We start from the raw sequence: 19,394 nt of genomic DNA on the forward strand, positions 1-19,394 counted from the left end.
TCGTCGTCGTCGTCGTACTCACACACACACACACACACACACACACACACACACACACACACACACACACACACACACACACACACACACACACACACACACACACACACATACATACATACATACAGAGGCAGCCACTAAAACTCGCCACGGGCAGGCGTACGTTTGGTATTATTTTATAACGGTCTTTCATTGTTAACGTTTTTTAGTTGCGATGAAAGATTGGAGGTGAGATGGCGAAGGTTATCGATTACATTTTCAGGATGGTGTCCATGTTGTTGAAGACGGATCCATCGCTATATGAGGGTGCATTTCCAGCGTTCGATAAACCATCGGTGATCGGAGAGATGTGTATTACTAAGCAGCGTGATATACTGCCGGGTAGATGTCGGGCAAAATATCTTCACGAGAAAGCTGTCGGGCAGCGATGTAATTTTGACTTAAATATTGGTTATCACCAGTTTGAAGGTAAAGATGTTCTGCATAATGAAAAATTGGACATGTTGCTGAAATGGATACTTATGCACAGCGAACCTGGATCCTCTCTGGATAAGGTATCTTTCGTTATTACTTTCATCTTACTATCCAGTCTTGTTCTTTTCTTTATTATTATTCAAACTGTAAAAATTAGGAAAGGAAAAATCACATCCATAGGACATTACTGTATTGTTCCATGGTCAACCAAGCTGTTGGAGTAAATATCCAAAGTTCTGAAATTTTACTATGAATTCTGTATAAACTAGGTTTGCTGTTACTTGCAATTATTGTCTGTAGTCTTATCGTAGAAATTCTGGTTGATCCAGGAATATAACAATTGAAATTATTTGATCATGATGAGCTAATCCAGCAGTGTTGCCGCTTATCCCTTTTTTTTTCAAATATGTACAAATTAGATCCACATCATTTCAAGGTTTGCCACAGGGCTGATTTTATTTGTTGGCGTGGTATTTTGACGCGGATTGCATGTTCACCCTACGAATGTCGAGATGGTTGGCGATTAGCTGCTGTTCGATATAAATCTGTAATTTTCATTTGTGAGTTCCCGACCAACGAAAAAATCCTACAGTTGAAGTCAATGTCTGATCGCGACAAACTGATGACATATTGGGGATTTAAGTTTGAACAGTACATGACAAGTGACTCTTTATCGGTGATCCTTTCTCATGAATTTCTTGAGGTTTTTCAATTTTGTTTTAAAAGTATTTCAGGAGTTAAATGGAATCTCTAAATGTGACAGTTTAAAGTTTTTCCAGAGTGAACCGAACAATAATGAACCGGTGACGAATTTAGAGGAATTTGATGTGGTTGTTAAAGCATGCTTAGGTGGACGAAGGGAAAGACTCCGTATCCTGTATTCTGGCGAGACCGACTGCATTGATGCTGGTAGCTTTTTTTTTCCTATAATTTCGAATTTATGAGAATATATAGTAAAAAGGCGGCGCATAGAATCAAAGGATACTTAACGGAAATTTGCTACATTTCAAAACGTTGTATTATGGCATATAATGTAGTTTTTACAAGATGCAGGCACCCACGCTGTTATTGTAATTGTGCTGTATCACCTCGACGGATAGGTAGCTACTAACTATAGATTTCGATAAAACTAATATGGCGTATCAGAAAAACCTTATTGTTGTCCTTTCATTTTGTGTAAGCTGACTTAGTTCATCGACTTTATGATTTATCAACAGAAGGTGAATACGTGGAACTGAAGACGCAACGTAAAGAACTAACAAATAATTTTTGGAGTCATAAGGCGATGAAATGGTGGGTCCAGTCCTTCCTGATTGGTATACAAAACATAGTTGTCGGTCTTAGAGATAATAACGGTACGTTGCAGTTTGTGTTGGACTTTACATAATATTTTAACAATACGGTAAGCATTTCTCATATTCCTATTCCATTCTAAAATTTATAATTGCAGAGCTTGTTACAGGCATTGTGACTCACACGGAATGTCTCAGAGTGCCACAACTGGCAAAAAAAGCTCATCAGTGGTCCGCAAACGTTACTTTCAACTTCCTTCACGCAGTGTTGAGTCGTTTGAAGGAATTATTGGAAGTTTCTCCAGATCTTATATACTATGTTTTAGAATTTGATCCTTCCAAGCGATGCATAACATTTCAAAATTTCTCATCAAACAGTGCATTCAGTTTCCTTCCGAACTGGTTTTTGGTACACTTTGATAAATCCTAACTGAATGTTCCTGATGTTACGATGAGAAGATTTGGGCAACCCCAAATACAAACAAAATTTAAGATTAGGTTTTCTGTGCCATGTTGCTGTGAATGTAAATTAAAAATGATGTCTTTATTTCTTTTAGAACCATCATGAAAAAATGCGGCAAGAAGTAATTCCACAAATTCATGTAGATGAAAATCAATGTCGGAGGTGAGTGATTTTTAGCGGAATGTTTCAGTGCTTAAGATTTAAAAAATTGTGAATTTTAGTTCGGAAATTCTAAATAGATTATATTTAAAAGAGTAATACACCATGAAACAGGGTTTCTACTGCACATAGCGTCTTAATTTCAAATTTACGGTTGTAAAATCCATATGTGGTGAATTCGAGTTATACTACTCAGTAAGCTAAAATAATGAAAGTGTGACATTAAAACTGCACAAAGGTGGGATGGATTTTTTTGTTAGACATGGTTTTTCAGCTGCCACAGCATGCTTTACGCGCTTTTAATTAACTTGAATGACATACAGCAGTCGACCTAAAATAACAATTCGGAAACGACGACTGCCCGTATTCTATAGATTTGCAGTAACAAGATGAACGCATAGTTAATGCGTCAAGCTTCTCTCGGAATAAAACATCACTGAATCAATGACATATACACTGGCACAGGCTAAGCATGGTCAAATGTATTACTTTAAAAAATTATTAATCAAGGGGTACAACATGACAACAGAATATTGTTATACAATTCACGGAACAGCCTTCGCTAAACATGGAAAATCGTCCGGATTGCTCCACAGCCGGCGACAATTTGGGCACGTACTATTTTGTTTGAGCCACTTGATTCCACACTGCAATGGATTCACTAGTAGTAGTCTTCGATAATATCTTAACGCAAGCCATGTATTACTCTGTTTTCGATGTAGCTCAGAGATGTTTGGTGTCAAATACAGTTATCACCAAAACCAGAAATATACAAGGTGTCGGCCTCTTTAATACCCACATATTACCTATAACATCGCGGAAGCGTGAACTTAGTACGCCACCATAAACCCATAAATTCAGTCCTCCAAAGTTGATGGGAAAAACCAAGTTTGCACGAATTTCTTATCCATATTATCTCGAGACACTATTCAATCAAAATGAGCCTAGATGTGTAGAAATATCAGGAAGTATAGAGAATCTGTCGAGATATAGATGTGTAGAGATATCTGCATTAAAAAAGGGAAATAACCTCATAATGATAGGAGTCGACACAGGAAGGGCACTGTATTAATTTATCGCCATGTGCCAGTGACTGTAAGCAAATTTTGCAGTCCTGATTTTCCAAATCCACGGGATGGCAAATAGTCTGAAAGACAAATTTCAAGTGTACCTGTTTCACATTTTGAGGTTATAAGAAAAAAATCGGCAACGTGTGAAACTGGGATGTATAGTGGCATATCACGATCAATAAATTTTTATGACTTTTCAAATAAGGACAGAAACAGTGCTACATAACGACGTGCAAGTGCTCGCAGAATTCGAAAAGTCTGTCTGGGGCATGGAACTCGACACATTAAAATCCCCATCCAGAGCAACTTCCATCATAGAAAACGGGAAAAAGAAAGTATCCATTTCATCTCATTAAAATGTCCATACTTTTCGAAAAAGTTCTTCCTCTCAAGTGGGACTGCGAAATTTATTATAATAATTTGTCATTATTTAAATAACGAACCAATACGGTATAATTTAGGACATCTATTCTTCTACTTTTACCTTTTACTTCTGCATGTACTTATACTTTATCAGACCAATAAGACAAACCCACTGAGCGTATAATCCAGAATGTCCGCTATTTTAGTGATGGTATAATTTCAACTAGGTTGTTACAGTGATGAAATCCCTTCTCATTCCCGCTTTCGACCTTACTATTCTCTCACAGCAAACTCAAAGGAAAGGCTGTGATAATTAATGTATATCTGATATCAAGTTTTTTTCATTTGTTGCAATCACGACACAAAACGACCAACATACATCAAGAACATGCATTATAGCTTCGAGATGATACATCGAACGTCAGTACCTTAACTGTTAGCTATCTTCAAAACTGGCCAATAAAATTATAATAAACCCAGAAAGGAAGATAATAGAATGATTATGCCGGACGGAAAAGGTAGCTTATGAATAAAATTCTACATTATAAACAAAAAGCCACAGAGATGATATCGTTATAATCGAGATGTGGTAGTTAAGTTAGAGCTTTAGATGATCATAAAAACTGCCGAAAGCAGTGTTTGGTGGGAAGTATCACCCCATATACTATAAATTACCTCAAAGTATGAATGATATGACAAAGTGATGAATGGTGCCTAAAAGAATTTTCGCTTTGGGCTTGAACAAACAGAAGGGGGTAAAAATGTATTTGTGAGAGATTGTAACAATCCTTAAATTGTAATTCTAAAAGTGAATTAATGGCAGATTAATCATGCTGTATTAAATTTAGAAAACTGCTAGCTGAAGTAATATGATCGTAATGACTGCTTCCCTATATTGATCATAGTGAAAGGAGGTGAAAACGTTACAGAGAGCTCAGATGATAACGATGTCCAGCATGGTGTGTCTGGCTGACTGCTATTTTTTCCACTGGTAGTACCAGTTACTTCCATAGCTCGTTTTACTACCTGTAATTTTTTATTAAACCAAAGATTTCATAAAAATAAATTTTATTCACAACGCATAACAGAATTTCTACAAGAACATTTCCTTGATTTGAGAAATCATAGCCGGCGACTGTCTCTGTTTCCTTCTCACAGTGACTCTACTGACCCGATATTTGAAAAGTAGTTGTTTTGCTCTGAGTAGTTGTTAATTCTATTGACAGTTAGTTTAGCTTCAAGTTTTCCAATTATCATTCAAAAATCCTTTTGCTTTTGTCTTATAATGCATATCGCATATCGCATTTTTCTTTACTTTCAGGAGAGAAACAAAATCCAGTAAGATCAAAAAATGCGGCCATGGGAACTTACATGAGAAAGGACAGAAGAAAGAGTTACATCAGATGTAAACAATAAAGGGCGTCGTTCGAGCTCGTTTAATATATTTCTAATTTCTTCCCTGGAAAAATGGCAAAATTTGAAATGAACTGTAAAACAAATCCCAGGCAAATTAAAACATACGCGCTTAAATTTGAAGTACTTCCATAAGTATCCTGGAAATGCTCCAACGTTTTCTCAACCTGTAAATGGTCCAAAATATAATGACAATCAAATATGAGCTCAAGTGAGTTAAACGAAATTTTGACATAGGATAAGTAAAAAAGGTAATAAAAATTAAACCAATTTATTTATTTGTGCTTCCGTGAACATCTTCCTCTGTGGAGGAGGAGCGGGTTGTCCAATTGCACCAAATCGATTACCTGCTACAGCTTCTTTCTCGAAGCCAACTGGCGGACCAATTACTCGCTGAATTAGTAACACTGATTCCACACATGGAGAAAGAACATGACTTGTCAAACTAATATTCAGTTAGAATACCAAAATCCTTTCTACTATAAAATGGTGGCTAGCCATTCCACTTTCCGATTGCCTACAGCGTTTAGAATTGATGCTGAGTGATGACATTACTCTGTTATCAGCAGCATCATATTAGGAAGTATCAAAAAAACCTTACTGTATTAGAACTTCTAGCTAAGTATAAAAGTTTCAAATACAAATTTATCTGTTAGCATACAAGAATTTCCGATGAAGGATCACCCGAACTGCATTCGAATTCAAGTTGTTGGAAATACTTCAAAGCATTAGGAGGTAACTGCGGAGCACATGGAATATTATCGGGTGGCTGAAATATGTTTTTCATATTATCATTGGGAGTTAGGTTAAGCACTGTTCGGATGGAACTTCATGAATTTAACAACAAAATTAAACCACGACATACATCAAAAATGATACACAACTAACCGACAGAAGGGCCAACTCATCAAAACGATAATTTGAATCCACCTGTGCCTTTTGACCATCTACTATTCTCTGCAATTTCTACTGCTTGTTGTTCAATTATCGATATAAAATATGTACCATCAAAAGCTCGCATGGGTCATTTCGACAAAAAAGCGAACATAAAACTTAGAACAAATATTATAGTTTGTTGAAAAACGAAATAAGCTAATTATTTCAAACTATATCACTGTCTATCAATCAAGAATACGAAACATTGTATCAAAGGTATAAAACATTGTATCAAAGGCAAAGAAACAAACATCTAAATTAGCATGCCAAGCTTTGTAGTCTCTGAGTATCTGTCCCCACTGCCTTATCATTTGCTTTATATCAGATTTAACCGTTTCATTTTCAATCCTAAAAAAATATAGTAAAAGCAAAAAATATAAAGTACTATGCAACATGAATTTCACCAATAAATGTCTTACTTTTCAAATCCTTAATTTGTCTCATCTAAAACAATGGCTAGTTCAAATTGAGCTGCGGTATGTAAGATACAAAGGGATTATTTAACAGTGCTTAACAGGGTATCAGGTCAGCATGAATGTATTGTGTTTTCACGAATCAAACTTGTAACGAACAACTCTCAAGTCCAAAAATATTTGACTATATATGTAAAATAATTAATATTATAGAAATTCACGACTAAACTTTAGAGTCAAATGACAATTCCCCACTTTTTACAATATAAATCATGAAAGTGAAACAAATGAATTTCTGCAAAGATCTAAACAGAATAGCTGACCTGCTGTGTATGACATTAGCATGCTTTAAAGCAAGTTCAGCTTGTCCCATTCTTTTACTTGCTAATGCTTTCGCTTTCCCCAAGCGCAAATCTAATATTTCTTTCTGAAGAATATTTAAATGATTTTTAAGCAGATAATAAAAACTTTTCAAACAATACCAAACTCAATATTTACCCACTACAAGTTCAGAAATATAGATGACATAGCGCTTATTTGGTTAACGAGTCAAATTTAAAGCAGAATTATCGATGAATGTCAGTGAAACTACTGTTTCTATGGAACAACAAATTTGAAAGTGAAGGATAACTTACGTAAGCTTTTCTTAACATTAAAGAGACATTAGATAATCTCTCTTCATATCTTTTTTCCACATCTTTTAATCTCTGTTCTACAAATTTTCGTCTGAAATTTCAAATGCACAATTATTTTCATAGTTATGAGCATCCGTATTCTAATTAAAAATGGTAACATACATAGCAGTTCTAATATTTGAATCGACAATCAATATCGACACTCTTTTCCTCCATATACATCAGTCAGGAAAAAGACCAATAAATTTTTTGGACAGATTTTATTGAAAACTAATTATGAGATGAGTTAAACGAGGAACGTAAAATCTAGAAACGATCTTACTCTAAATGAAATCTTGAATCCTGCAGAAGCACCCTCTGATCCATCAGTTCAGCGTTTTGGTCATAAAAAATATCTCCGTTCTGCTGAACGAGTAACTCATCCTAAATTCAAAAATAATAAATAAACTAGAAGTAAACCCGACTTAATCAGAAACGCCCAATTCATAGCAACTTTATAAGACAGTTTATACAAATGCAGATGACAAAGCGTTTATTTCCTTAAGGAGTTAGACATTAAGAAATGATATTCCTTTTAAACCTTTACAGCGCACCGGAAATTTTTTCCTTCCTTACTCGTGATTTGAACCTAAAGCCCTCACTCCACATCATACTGTGATCCGTTCCACTTCAATGCTGTGATCCATTTCATTTCAATCTGTGGTCATCTAAGCACATTCAGTTGAACAGTTATCACTGCAGTTTGAGTTTATATAAAATAGTAGACTTAAAATAATGAAAAGGATTTACCGCAGATAAATGTTTGTGAACCATCGTACCTCCAATAACTTTTTGGTGAGAATTAATTATATTATCAAATTCTGTTCCCACTGATTCTGTTCCATTTAAATATCGCTGTGGCAATCTGCTAAAAATAATTGAATAATACGGATATTCCCATATCAGTAGTTGAGTTTCATTTAATGAACTCGAATGATGAAGAAAAACAGTACTTTGTGAAATCATTTGTAATCGCAGAGAGAGGTTTAGTTTGAGCAACAGAAGCGACTGAAGTACTATTCAAAGTGTCCTTCATTAACATCGATAACTGGTCACTATTATTAGCATTAGATGAAATACTTGGTGACAAAGCCGTATCAGAATTAGATAGGTGAAACGACTCATCAATCTGAAAATACTGATCACTTTTACCAGATTATTGTAGAAAATTAAAATAAGGCTGTTTTTTTATTGTCCTTCATTTTCGCTGCAAAAATCCAACTAAATCAAATTAAAACATAAGTGAAACTAAACTTGCCATTTGAAGAATCATCTTCGAGCCTTCATATGAAATATGAAATATGTTCAACCTTTCGAGGAGCCTACACAATTGCGCGTCATTTAAGGAATTAAGCATCTGCTTATAATGCAATGCAATGTCTGATATTTTCAAGAAATTGATGATTTCTTCTATTTCACAAGCACGATTGCCAACATCATATAAAAATTCCCTCAAATGCAATAAGTTCCATGAAATATATTGAAGTCATCAGCAAAGTACAACTATTTTAAGAATTATCTGAGATGTCAACTCCTGTCCTCACAATTTAACGCGTCGTAATGTAAATTTCTGAGTACAGGCAAATTTTCTTCCTTACACGTTACAGCAAGGCTCTCAGCTAAGCCACCATTGCAGAAGCAATGTGATATCGTTTTGGTGAATAATAAAGCAGCATGAGCCCAATAATAGCATTAAAAACCACACTCTTCCCCATACTTCATAATTCCCACATTTTCCTTCACAATATTATATGGTATTAAGTATTTTCGACAAAGAAGGCTTTTATGTTAGATAAAACTTATTGCTTTTGTGTTTTTCTCCTGCATTTTTCAGTTTTTGAATCCATTCTCACAAAAGCTAAGTACAGTTCTCTTTCGCATCATCCTTTCCCTTTCATCCTTCCACTAAGTATATAATTACAGTACAATCGAAAAGTGCCTTCAGTATGTATAAATAAACAAGTGTTTAAACAAAGAAATGACGCCCACTGTATAGCATCCCGGACAGTAGGCAAAAGTTGACTAATTATATCCGAACAATCATTCCTCACTGCAGCAATATCAATCGAATACGTAGGTATAACTTTCTGATTGCTTGCGTCATAACAAATGCTAGATTCATATGATCTGAAACACGCTCACTTTACTTCCTGGCATCGACTTGACAGTTTCGACTGGTCATTGAAAAGAGGTTACGCTATGCAGATAGTAAATAAAAAACGGACTGCTAAACAAGTGAAGTTGACAGCGAAACATGTTACTTTTCCAGTAAAGGATTTAAAACAGCGAAATTCGGGTGCATTACCGTCTCATCATCAAGGAAGTGACTAAATAAGGTATGCATATTACTCCACAGAAATGGAACCTTTTCCTGTACGTAAAAGTCCCAAAGAGTATCAATCATTTCTTTTAACCCACTAAAGCTTATTTCTCCTTAGATGAAAAAACTCTATAGTTTCAAAACATATCAAGAATACAGCAACCCACTGAATTAGCCCATTCGAATGAAGTGGGAAATCGATTTCCAGTGTCCTTCCCTTCGATTTTTTCCGTTTCTTCTTGTCAGCTACATCATTTTGATTCACTACTCCATATTTCACATCCAAATCATCCGTCATCAATGACATCTTGGAACTTCCGCAGAAAAACTGAATATTACGAAATAAAATAAGATAGCCGTGTCTTACGATAAATTGAGAAGTCTGCATCTAATATGCTACCAAAGTTTAATTGTCCATGCGAATAATATAAGGGCACTAACATCATGCACATTATGCACCTGAACTGCTTTAGCAAGTAAAAGTCATCTGAAACCACGATGACAAAACCACAAGACGACCTCTTACACCCAACCAATTAGAACTGCACACATACTTGCTCCCAGAATGCCGAACAAGCTGAGCGTTGTGAAACGCCCGCGTCTCAAGCTGTTGCTACTACATATTGCTCTGATAGTAGGGATGTTATTCGAGTTTCCTGACTTTGATTCGCGAGTAATCGTTCTGTACTTTTACTAGGATCATTCCATTAAAATCTGATTTCTAATGAGCATTCATCTAGTAGTGCAGATACACCACTTCTGCTTTTGAGTTCAAATCCGTCTTATACACATCATTTCCAACCTGCCTCCATGACAATACATCGATTAACCCGATCTTCGACAAACTCTTCCATGCAATTATCACTAATTTGACAAATGAAATTAGCAACAGAAAATGCGAACTAAATTTGCAGAAACTGAGAAGCAGAAGGTAGAGCACTCAAGAAGATGCTAGAGCATTTCAGCTTCAGTTCTATAATGAGAACGAATGAAAAGTTAATTTTTAGCAAAGAATATTCTTGGGAAGCCTACCAGTTTTTGTACAGTAAATAACAAAATAGGGAAACCGATTGGTCAAGTTCGAGGTACTATTACATCAATATTACACGTGTTTAGGTATATACGGTAACGGTAACAAGCATCCTATTCTTGCCATATATACGCAAATCAACGGTAAGTAAGCTTCTTTTACCCTTTCTCCTTTCACATGTCATGATGCGCTTTAACAAATTTGGCTATACATGCATATAGCAATACCGAATTCAACTTATTTCATGTTTCAGGCAAAACCTGCCGTGTTTAGTGTACTATGGTGCTGAGCGACATATCAAGTCTTCCGGTGGCACTCGGTAATGTTTAGTCGTTAACAGCCGTTAACACTTCAAGTCTGTTGCTGTAATCCCTCAGTTAGAAATTTATTCAAGAAAAGTATGTATATATATATATATATACCAGTAATACACAAACATAGAAATTTATTTTGTTATTGAACTGTCAACACATGAAAGCAACAATATTTCATAAAGGCAAAACTTGAAGTTTGATGGACCACAAAATCCCGTACAGAAATCCCGTACAGGATGAGATGTGCTCAACCAACGGTAATGCATTAAATAAATCCAGATTGGTCAACAAATATAGGACTATAATGATAATGTTTACGAAACGATTCCAAGAAAATAACGAATAGCATATGCCATAAAAAACTGAGGCAGTGAAATTTTCAAAGAGTCTAACGATTCATCAAAATTAGCAGCGTAACGATTTACTGAAATTAACAGCACAACAAGAAACACAAAGAAAATGCTTGCTTTCAAGACAAGGTAAAACTTTTATAAGCCAGCAGATCAAGCCTCCAAAAAAAATCCAAAATAACTACTCAAATATGCGGGTTCATTTCTCATGAAGTACAAATATGGTTGGATATCTTACACTTATTTATAAAGATGATAAGTGATTATAAGAAAGTACGTCGGCGCAAAGAAAATGTACAGTATATCCAAGCGAGGAAGATAAAGAAGAACTGAAGTGAATTATGCAAAGTTCGAAGCAAATCATGAGAAATAACTAATGCTGGGATTGTGCTAATTATTCTAATCAAAAACAAAAAAAAAGTTCGACAAATGGATCTGGTATAGAGTTGAGATCAAACTTAACTTAAGCAGCTAAAGTTAATTCGAATTAAATCCAATCTAGCTTTATATAAGTTCTGTTCCACCCTCATTGACACAACTTGCTTCCTAAAAAATACCGACCTCAAAATTACGCTATAATAAATTGCAGTAAACAACGCACGCCGATATTTTTGAGAGAATTCAATTTGACAAACCTGCTTAGATGAAGGAATCACTAAACATTCGGAGATATCTCCATTAAACTCATTGAAGATACACTGCATTCTTACACTGAAAATTTAATTCAGTTTAACTAGGCAATCATAGACTGTAAAGAATAGGAAAGTAATCATAAAACTAACAGAGGTAGTCATTTACAACCTGCAGCACTACACGAATTGGAAAAAGTAATTTAATTACTTACACAGATTCCTTTGCTGGATCCAAATCTGTAATAAGAGCTTTTTTATGGGCACCTCGGACTGTTCCGCATGGATTACCATTCACAGTTATCAAATACCCTTAAAATGATTTCTACTGTTCTTGAACTTGAATTAAACATTTTAAATGGTCTAAATCCTTTGAAGAGACTTGTTATCAAACTCATTTTAAAACTGAAAGCAAATGTTAAACTAGTGAACAAAAAAAACTTGTCGGTTTTTGCAGACGTTGACGGTCCTGCCAATGCAGTAATATTTCAGTTTCCGATTTCCGTGTATAATGTAATTCATCGGGAACTGGCAACAACTGATTCATGAATTGCTTCTGACGCTCATCACATGCTTCAGCGATTTTCTGCAAAAAGAATTTACTCCCAATCAAAACATAATATACATGGGAATATTTTTACAAAGTTAATTTGAAAACTCCACCATTTAAATTAGAATTTTGGAACCTACCGTCAAGCACTGTCCCATCTCTGCAATCTTCGAAGCTTGTTGCTCGTTTACAGCTATAATTGTTTCAATATTACATTCTAAATTAGAAATTTGCTTTTTCAATTTCAATATCATGATCGACTTTTCTTTGAGCAGTGTTTCAAAACGCTGAATACGCCTTTGGAGGAAAGGTACTCGGTATAATCGTCGAATCTTCATACCTCGCCACCACGACTGAAACTTGGATAATGCACGTTGGAACTATAAAAAATATTTAAAATCGGACAAATTTATGCGGGAGTTATCGACAAGTTGAATCGACAATGCCCAACTCGTATCTTTGCTGTGTAAGCGGTTTTTTGCTTAAGAGTGCAAAAACGAAGCTAACTTGAATAAGTAAAGCAGCTTTCTTTTCCTTTTCGCTATAACTTCGAGCTTTGCGGGCACTCACAAACGAAGTCTCGTCAGAATTTTCTGTGGATCTAAAGCGACAACTCGGATTCTCTGTAGCTGATTGAGTAACAAAAGAAGCCTGAAGCGATGAAATCATTACACAGTTTAATATGCAATTAATTAATGACATGAACAATTTTTGAAATTAAAATTAGATCATTAACAATAATAAAAGCGGTCAGTTAGCAATGCAATAATTGAAATGCTACCGAGAGGAATTATACAGCGACCTGAATATTTGAAGTCAGACGATTCCTCGATTATTTTGTGAAACAACTAAGTATGTAACATATATCTCATCGTGTTTTGAAGTCAGTACTATTTTGCTCAGAATGGGATTAAATATTGAAAGATGCATACATACGCTGAATCATAACCTTTGGCCCACTAGGTGGAAATTTGATAATATTCCTCATTAACGACTTTTGATGTCTTCCACTGAAAACATAACCACTGTCATGAAATATTTTCCCACTGATAATATTGCACACCTTTTAAATGAGTAATAATTGAAAATCTGAGGCTCTTATGATTACTTTCAGAAAGTATATAGCTGTATTTGTCCATTAATTCTGGTCAAAAATACAACAACAAAGGAGCTACGTAACAACACTATTAAATCTATTAAAGATTATTAAAGATCAAAACCAATTCTGTGCGTTGTGCACAACAAAAATTCAACAGAAGTTGAAACAGAAAATATGAATAAGAGAAAGATATCATTTTGAAGAAACCTCCAATCAGAGTGATCAATAGTGCTGCCTTTTTTCGGTACATTGCTTGTTGTAGCTGAGATTTTGCGAACTTGAATTGACTTACCTTGCAGTCTTCTCCTGTAACCAATCATTAATGCCAGTCGGATAAAGGCGAGCAAAAGAATAAATTCTAAAATAAATCTTGGTGAAGAACAGAAGTGCATAACTAACTGGATACGAGACCTCACTGGAGTGGACGATGAAACTGATGGAGCTGATAAAGTAATCGTTGAAGAAGAAATATTAGAATTGGCAGAAGTTGGAGGTGTACTGATTCTAAAAAATGAATACCCAATGCTGTATTTCTTCGAAAATATTAAAAGGAAAAAGTTTTTCAATACATTTTAATATTTCTTCGAAAATATTAAAAAGGAAAAATTCATATACAAATCAAGTTATACTGCTTAATTTACTATAATCAAGGACATTTTTTTTTTGTAGAAACTTAGTGCAAAAACTTTCTGAAAAGAAAATTCAAAAGACTTGGAAATACGTACAAACATTCATAAAACTCAAGCGACACATATACCTTGTTGACAGAGATGATAAAACATTAAGATCAATTAAAGGTGCACAATTTTCTTTCTGATCCGTAGTGTAACTGTTATATTCGAAACGATTCGGTACAGAACAGATTGATTTAGAAAGCCATTCCCTGTATGGCGAAATGGCTGTTGCTGTTGATTCCTCACTCGTCGGACCATCCTTAAGTCGTAACGCGTGTTCACGTCTTTTTTTCAAAATCTGCAAAAAACTAGAGTATCTAGATGACAGCCTCCACATGCATCTTCAAAAATCTTGCGAAAAAAAAAAATTATTTTTCGAAGTTCTGCAGAGCATAAAGCAATTTATATATTATTGAGTTATTTTGATATAGAAGTTACCTTCATCAAACGATTGTCATTTGGTGAAAATGTATGATTACAATCTTCTGGACACTCTTTTTCAAGATAAGCACACAGTTGAGCATGTGTTGCCATACGTCGTATTTTTGCATGGGTGTGTAATTCTTCACCTGCAACAGTCATTCACGATTTACAACTGATGATTTTTTTTATCCTTCTATATATTTAAAATTTTCCCAACAACACATATGTAATAAAAATATAGCAATACTACAAACAAGAAATTTCATCCCAGTCATCTAGACAGACGTTCTGTATATAATACCATGAAACAGAGGTCCTCAATTCCTGATAACAAATAGTAATAACCAGCATACCTTTAATGATTTCAGTCTCACTAAGTTCCTTTCCGTCAACAGCTTGAAGTTGCTCGAGACAACAAGAATAAAGGTATGGACGGTAGCAAAAAATGCGACCTTCCAAACGAACACAAGGATTTCCCGCAAATACTATAGATCTTATGTTCTTTAAGCATGATAAGTGTTGAGCCTAAAACATCAGTCATTATTAAAATTAAGAAAAATAGTCGTGAATATTACATAGCTACTTGGTCTACAAGCACAATCATTCTAATATCAAATGATCCTCTTCCGCTAAATATGAATAATAATGACTATAACCTCTCGTAAATCAGTGATCACATTAGCACCGATATCAAGATCTTGGAGATATTGTGGCATTGTTCGATGAAGTTCGTCCAGTGTACTAATTTCATTATCATTTAAATTGAGAATTCTTAAGACAGGCAATTTGCTCAGATTCGGTAAAACATTAAGTCGATTATTTGAGATATTCAAATAAGTTAAGTGCGTAAGTCGATCCAGTAATGGAAGAACCTAAATAAGTATCATTTATATCGAATAATCTAATACGAACCAAACAGCTTAACAAGAAAGCACGATTTGTCAAAAAGAAGCGAGAAATCAGAACCTGGATATGATTATAAGCCGCATCAAGCCAGACTAGCTGTGTTAGTGCTGCCAAATTGTCACAGTTGCTCAAAGCATTGTGCGAAATGTCGAGATGCTTCAAAGCATCAGCAAGAGGCAGAAAGCTCGAAAGTCGCTCTAATACATTAAAACTAACATTCACCTGTAAAAAGATATTATCGCATGGACACTTTTCAACAAATTATTTGAATTTTTAGTTCTTCAGCAAAATAGCTCATTAATTATTCATTATCCGTTCTGCATCAAAAGCTGACATATGAATCAATGAAGTGAATGAAATACACAAAAACTCTACAAGTACAGCATCTTTATAAACGGTTTAAAAAATTATTTGAAACGAATAAAACCAAAAGAACCATCTCACAATCATCTCAAAAACCTACCTCACGACATGCACTGAATTTCGACAGATTATTGATAAACTTAAACTGATTATGCGATAGGTTGATCTTCTCCACTTTTGGATAATTTTGGCGCAAATTTGGCAATTTCTCCAAATGCTTGTTGGAGAGATCAACAGAAGCATGAGAAAATAATTTGTCACAATCTTCGGCATCTTCTGTTGACGAACTACAATTGGAGTGTAAAGAAAAGTTTCGGAAATTGCGAAATAAACCGAAACAAACTAAGAGCAACCTTGTAGCAGCCACACCTTGCGCAACTGTATGATTACTTTCTCCATCATCCATGATGCAGCAAGCATCCAAATTATCCAGACCTGCAGGTCATTTAACAGTAATTGCGGAGTGTCAAGGTTAAAGATCACATATAGATGTTTTACTTTTTTTTTCTCGTTCGTCTTTGTCACAACGAAATCAGTGAAATATTCCACTTGAAATAATTAAGGATCCTAAGAAAAGAAGACCTAAATCAACAGCAAGGGGTAAGCATCAGATGAAAGATGAAAAAGTATGATTACCGAAAATGTGAAATGACTCTCGCCTTTGTAAGAAATCAAGAACCGACCTGAAAGACGAGACTGCAACCACAATCAGAATATTCCGTCCCACAGTCACCCAACCGTAAAACTCGGCCGCGAAATATATAACCCGGCCCGGGCTGGTGTTTACCCGCATTGCTTTACCGTCCTTTCTAGATTAGTCTTTGTTTTCTCCTACTTTTGTACATCCACTTTTTAATCAAATTTTTATTTTAATTTATATATGTCGAGGATCACTGCAATCTTATTTCCAGATAATTCAAAATGCCTAAGCAGTTGTGCAGAGGTCATCACTTGTTGTATTAGTAAAATATCAAAGGTCATAGAATGTTATTACTCGTTTCGTTTCCACTTCTCCAAATCACTGGTGTTTAGATGAGATGTGGCACAGTCCGTGTAAAGATACATTAGTTCGGCAACCGAGAATACAAGATTCTTCCCACAGCGATTTCGAAATAACTTTCGTGAAATTATTGCAATAAGATCAAGAAATTTAATTTGCTCAACAAGCAGTCATACCAGTATTTTCTTCAACCTCATCAGTTTAGGCTATTCAAATGTGGACATTCCGCATATTTGGTTTCTAGATATCCTCACTTTCATATTGATAGTTTTACTTTTCTATTCGATTGCCATGAAAAAATCATAAATTAGAGTGCCACTTAAATATTAATCGTTTAGCAGTACTTCAAAGTACGCTGTTAACGCTGTATTTGACTGAAGAAAGGGATGAAATAAGTCAATAGAGCAGACAGTTGGAAATATGGGAACTGTGGAAGAGAAATTACGTCAGTCATCCGTAAAATCAGGTTATTCTATTTGACTGAGTTAGAACAAAAGGTATTCGTTATGTTCCATTAAACTCAATTTCTGTTTTCGTAGTTCTTCTGTTTGGGTCATTCATCTATATTTTACTGGAAGCTTCCTGAATTTTGTTCGTTTGCGAATTAATCTATCTAATGTACCTGAAGGTTTTGAACTTCGTGCATTAAGGTGGAGTGACAATTATCGTGGCTATTTGGAATTGCTGTCACAGATTGCTGAGACGATTGATATAACATCGGATATGTCGGAAGTCGAAGGGGAACAGTTCATGCCTTTTTTTTGAAATGAGTGGTAGATCTTTCATAATGATTAAATTCTATGCATCTGTCCAATCACTGAAGGGGTTGACTGTGGTTTATATGAAACTCACTTTGTAATAGTGATTTGACCTACTCCAGCCAAAATCCAATAAGTTCTATTCATCTATTCATCATGCTGTTGTCACATATTGTCGTCATTCGTTTCCTGGAAATGACGTATGATTCAGTTGACGCAATTTTTACAGTTTTACTGCGATGTTCAACACTTCATCATTCTCATTCCATGTTATTGTAATTAAACAGATTAAATACCTTTCTTCACTTTTCTTTTTGAAGTCGAGATTGGAATTTAGGACTTCTCGGTTATTTCTATTCAAGGACTTTCCAAAAATTCAAGCGTCATTAATTTCAGTGTGAAACACATTGTGGCATCAGTAATGCTTTTTCTTGAATTAAAATTCATTCATGAAGCTGAATTCATTGGACGAACAAAAGATACCATTTTGACAAAACAGTTCCAAAACTTTTTTTCCTAAGATTCTTTGTCAGTACTTCGTATCACTAGCACGACATATTGGCGTGTTCAAGCTATCGTTAGAATGTAAAAAGGTTGGGACCCTTTTACGAAAAATTTGGTTTTAGGAAAAACATAAATATTTCTCTTGCACAAAGTTTTAAATAAACATTAAGCGATGAGGAATTATATGACTTTTAGAAATTTCCGATTTTATTTCAAAACTGAAAAATTAAGGCTTCCAGAATTTTCAAAAGATTTTCACATTTTATTTTTCATTTAGAAAAAAACACTTGAAAAATCTTAAGTGATGACTTTTGTTGTTGGTTTGTCCCATCGATTTTAAATTATAAGTTTTGCACACCTGCATTATATTGTTTTATCATTACTTTTGAATTTACATAATTATTTTCATACATTTCCGGTCTTTTTTGTTCTTTTTATCTTTGTTATAAAATAATGGTTAACCGATGTTCAGCGACAGTTTATGAGTCCCCACCTATTCTTTGTTTTCCCTTGTGCGTCATTATCAGCTTTCTTTCACCCATTATACTTTACTTCTTTCATCTTTGAAATATAATGACCTTCTGTTCTTTGTTTCGTGCCAATTTTCCTAGTTTTTCAAACTTAATTTGAAATGAAGTCTTACGAATTATTATTGTAGTTATTTGTTGCTAAATTAATTGGTCATCCCAGTTAATATGTTTTACAGATCGATACTGTTAGTTGTTCCACGGTGTAATGCAAATACACAAAAAGAATATTAGAAGGATCCGATTAGATGGAAAGATCTATTTTGGTATAGCATGGTAAAGGAATGAATGTTAAATCTTTTGTTGACATGCTATAGTTGTGATATTGCTGATCTGGGAAAGGGAAAATATAGATTGGCTATGCTTATATATAGATTTAGTAATGGTATATTATGATTAAATGGTACATTATGATTAACAATCCACAATAGAAAGTTAAACTTTGGTTGGTCTCGGTCAATTTACAAGGAGATGGTTGATGCTCAGTATGCACCACTTACTGCAACTTTGGTGAGAACGCTTACTGATAAACTGTACGAGAAGAGGAAAGCTGCTGCTCTTGATATAGAGAAGTTTGATTTATTTTATTATAGCTCTACCATTGTATGTAATATGATTATGAGCAGATGGGTAATTCATGGGTTTGTTAAAAATATGTCTTTGTGGTTTTAAAACTTTATGGTTTGTCAG

At 34.7% G+C, this 19,394-nt stretch overlaps 5 protein-coding genes across 5 annotated transcripts; 3 read left to right on the plus strand and 2 right to left on the minus strand.

The window, feature by feature from the left end:
- Nucleotides 1-233: 233 nt before the first annotated feature.
- On the plus strand, nt 234-2,723 carry LOAG_05764 (hypothetical protein; the record flags this gene model as incomplete). Its single annotated transcript, XM_020446965.1, has 7 exons — nt 234-554; nt 911-1,150; nt 1,254-1,383; nt 1,692-1,829; nt 1,937-2,061; nt 2,324-2,391; nt 2,663-2,723. 7 exons carry the CDS (start codon nt 234-236, stop codon nt 2,721-2,723), a joined length of 1,083 nt encoding a protein of 360 aa, XP_020302754.1.
- LOAG_17254 (hypothetical protein) lies at nt 2,629-9,914 on the minus strand. Its single transcript, XM_020449915.1, has 17 exons — nt 9,745-9,914; nt 9,247-9,384; nt 8,516-8,708; nt 8,211-8,386; nt 8,008-8,125; nt 7,541-7,641; nt 7,219-7,309; nt 6,907-7,010; nt 6,422-6,518; nt 6,123-6,191; nt 5,896-6,003; nt 5,502-5,627; nt 5,343-5,401; nt 5,193-5,280; nt 4,749-4,847; nt 3,419-3,535; nt 2,629-3,035 (listed from the first exon to the last, which is right to left on the minus strand). The coding sequence occupies exons 1-17, from the start codon at nt 9,882-9,884 to the stop codon at nt 2,934-2,936; spliced, it is 1,926 nt and encodes a 641-aa protein (XP_020306506.1). The 5' UTR covers nt 9,885-9,914; the 3' UTR covers nt 2,629-2,933.
- Nucleotides 9,915-10,893: 979 nt separating this feature from the next.
- On the minus strand, nt 10,894-16,674 carry LOAG_05768 (hypothetical protein). Its single transcript, XM_020446966.1, has 17 exons — nt 16,599-16,674; nt 16,269-16,350; nt 16,016-16,202; nt 15,613-15,774; nt 15,303-15,518; nt 15,000-15,171; nt 14,662-14,792; nt 14,307-14,521; nt 13,949-14,053; nt 13,757-13,855; nt 13,400-13,460; nt 12,958-13,101; nt 12,591-12,803; nt 12,342-12,486; nt 12,116-12,212; nt 11,907-11,982; nt 10,894-11,817 (listed from the first exon to the last, which is right to left on the minus strand). The coding sequence occupies exons 2-17, from the start codon at nt 16,319-16,321 to the stop codon at nt 11,776-11,778; spliced, it is 2,118 nt and encodes a 705-aa protein (XP_020302755.1). The 5' UTR covers nt 16,322-16,350; nt 16,599-16,674; the 3' UTR covers nt 10,894-11,775.
- A 661-nt stretch (nt 16,675-17,335) lies between these two features.
- On the plus strand, nt 17,336-17,680 carry LOAG_05769 (hypothetical protein; the record flags this gene model as incomplete). The annotated part of the gene is made up of 2 exons (XM_003141306.1): nt 17,336-17,381; nt 17,544-17,680. 2 exons carry the CDS (start codon nt 17,336-17,338, stop codon nt 17,678-17,680), a joined length of 183 nt encoding a protein of 60 aa, XP_003141354.1.
- A 1,495-nt stretch (nt 17,681-19,175) lies between these two features.
- Nucleotides 19,176-19,334, plus strand: LOAG_05770 (hypothetical protein; the record flags this gene model as incomplete). The annotated part of the gene is made up of 1 exon (XM_003141307.1): nt 19,176-19,334. A coding segment is annotated over one exon (159 nt), but the record flags the coding sequence as incomplete, so codon positions are not given.
- Nucleotides 19,335-19,394: the final 60 nt, after the last annotated feature.

The sequence above is a fragment of the Loa loa genome (assembly GCF_000183805.2).
Source record: "Loa loa unplaced genomic scaffold supercont3.53, whole genome shotgun sequence".
Taxonomy (NCBI): domain Eukaryota; kingdom Metazoa; phylum Nematoda; class Chromadorea; order Rhabditida; family Onchocercidae; genus Loa; species Loa loa.